General features: G+C 34.3%; 1 protein-coding gene across 1 annotated transcript in view; it reads left to right on the forward strand.

Annotated features, from left to right (window-relative positions):
- LOC106875840 (serine/threonine-protein kinase TAO1) overlaps positions 1-954 on the forward strand; it is an 84,943-nt gene that overhangs the window by 66,147 nt on the left and 17,842 nt on the right. Inside the window, exon 12 of the mRNA XM_052976934.1 lies at positions 644-673. Within this exon, the coding sequence (XP_052832894.1) occupies positions 644-673 (30 nt within the window). The remainder of the gene's footprint in view (positions 1-643; positions 674-954) is intronic.

Raw genomic sequence — 954 nt, forward strand, 5'->3', positions numbered from 1 at the left:
TGTGTGTGTGTGTGTGTGTGTGTGTGTGTGTGTGTGTGTGTATGCTTTATTAATAAAGCTGCAAAGACATCACAAAAACTGTTACTCAGGGTTTCATGTTCCCGTTTGTCAGAGAGTTTTGTTTGAGAATGGGAATGTGAAACTCTGAGTAACAGTTTTTGTGATGATTTTGCAGCTTTATTGGTAAAGCATATTACTCTACCTCTGGTATTCGAGTACTATTTTTTTTTTTCCACCTTGTTTCACATTGATGTGCTTACTCTGGTGGGTAGGTAGGTAGGTAGATAGATAGATAGATAGATAGACAGACAGACAGATGTAGATTTATGGGCTCTCACACCTATCCTACAAGGTCATTGTTAAAAGTATACAACCACATCTTCAAAATGAATGCTGAAGGGTTAATACAGATACTTTCTTCACTCCCCATTTTATTTAATTGACATTGTATTTCAAAACTAAACAATTTATAATATATATATATCTATTTTTATAATATATATATATGTTAAAGCAACTGGTATATGATTTTATCATTATTGATTCATTGTATTTTTACCCCCCCCCCCCTCCATATTTCAAATTATATTCCTTGTTTTTCTGTATTAAAATGTATTCCTATTTATACTTTGTCCTTTCTTAGCCACCAAGGGCTCTTCAGACTCATCTCCAGGTAACTTTCTCATGATCTCTCTCTCTCTCCTCTTCGCTCTCCCCCTCCTGTAATGTAGCATGTACAGTTTGCTATAGCTGTTGTTGTTGTTGTTATTATTATTATTATTATTATTATTTACAGGTATTTCAGCCTTGCTGTCTTTGTTTTTTTTTTTTTGTCTATCTGCCTATTTTTCTGTCTGTCTGTCACTCCTCCTCTTTCCCTCCAGTCTCCTGTGGATGTTAACCACTTGTTGTACAATCTTTTGCATTTATTTCTGTAAATATGCATGTTGTTGT

Source organism: Octopus bimaculoides, chromosome 26, assembly GCF_001194135.2.
Source record: "Octopus bimaculoides isolate UCB-OBI-ISO-001 chromosome 26, ASM119413v2, whole genome shotgun sequence".
NCBI classification, from domain to species: domain Eukaryota; kingdom Metazoa; phylum Mollusca; class Cephalopoda; order Octopoda; family Octopodidae; genus Octopus; species Octopus bimaculoides.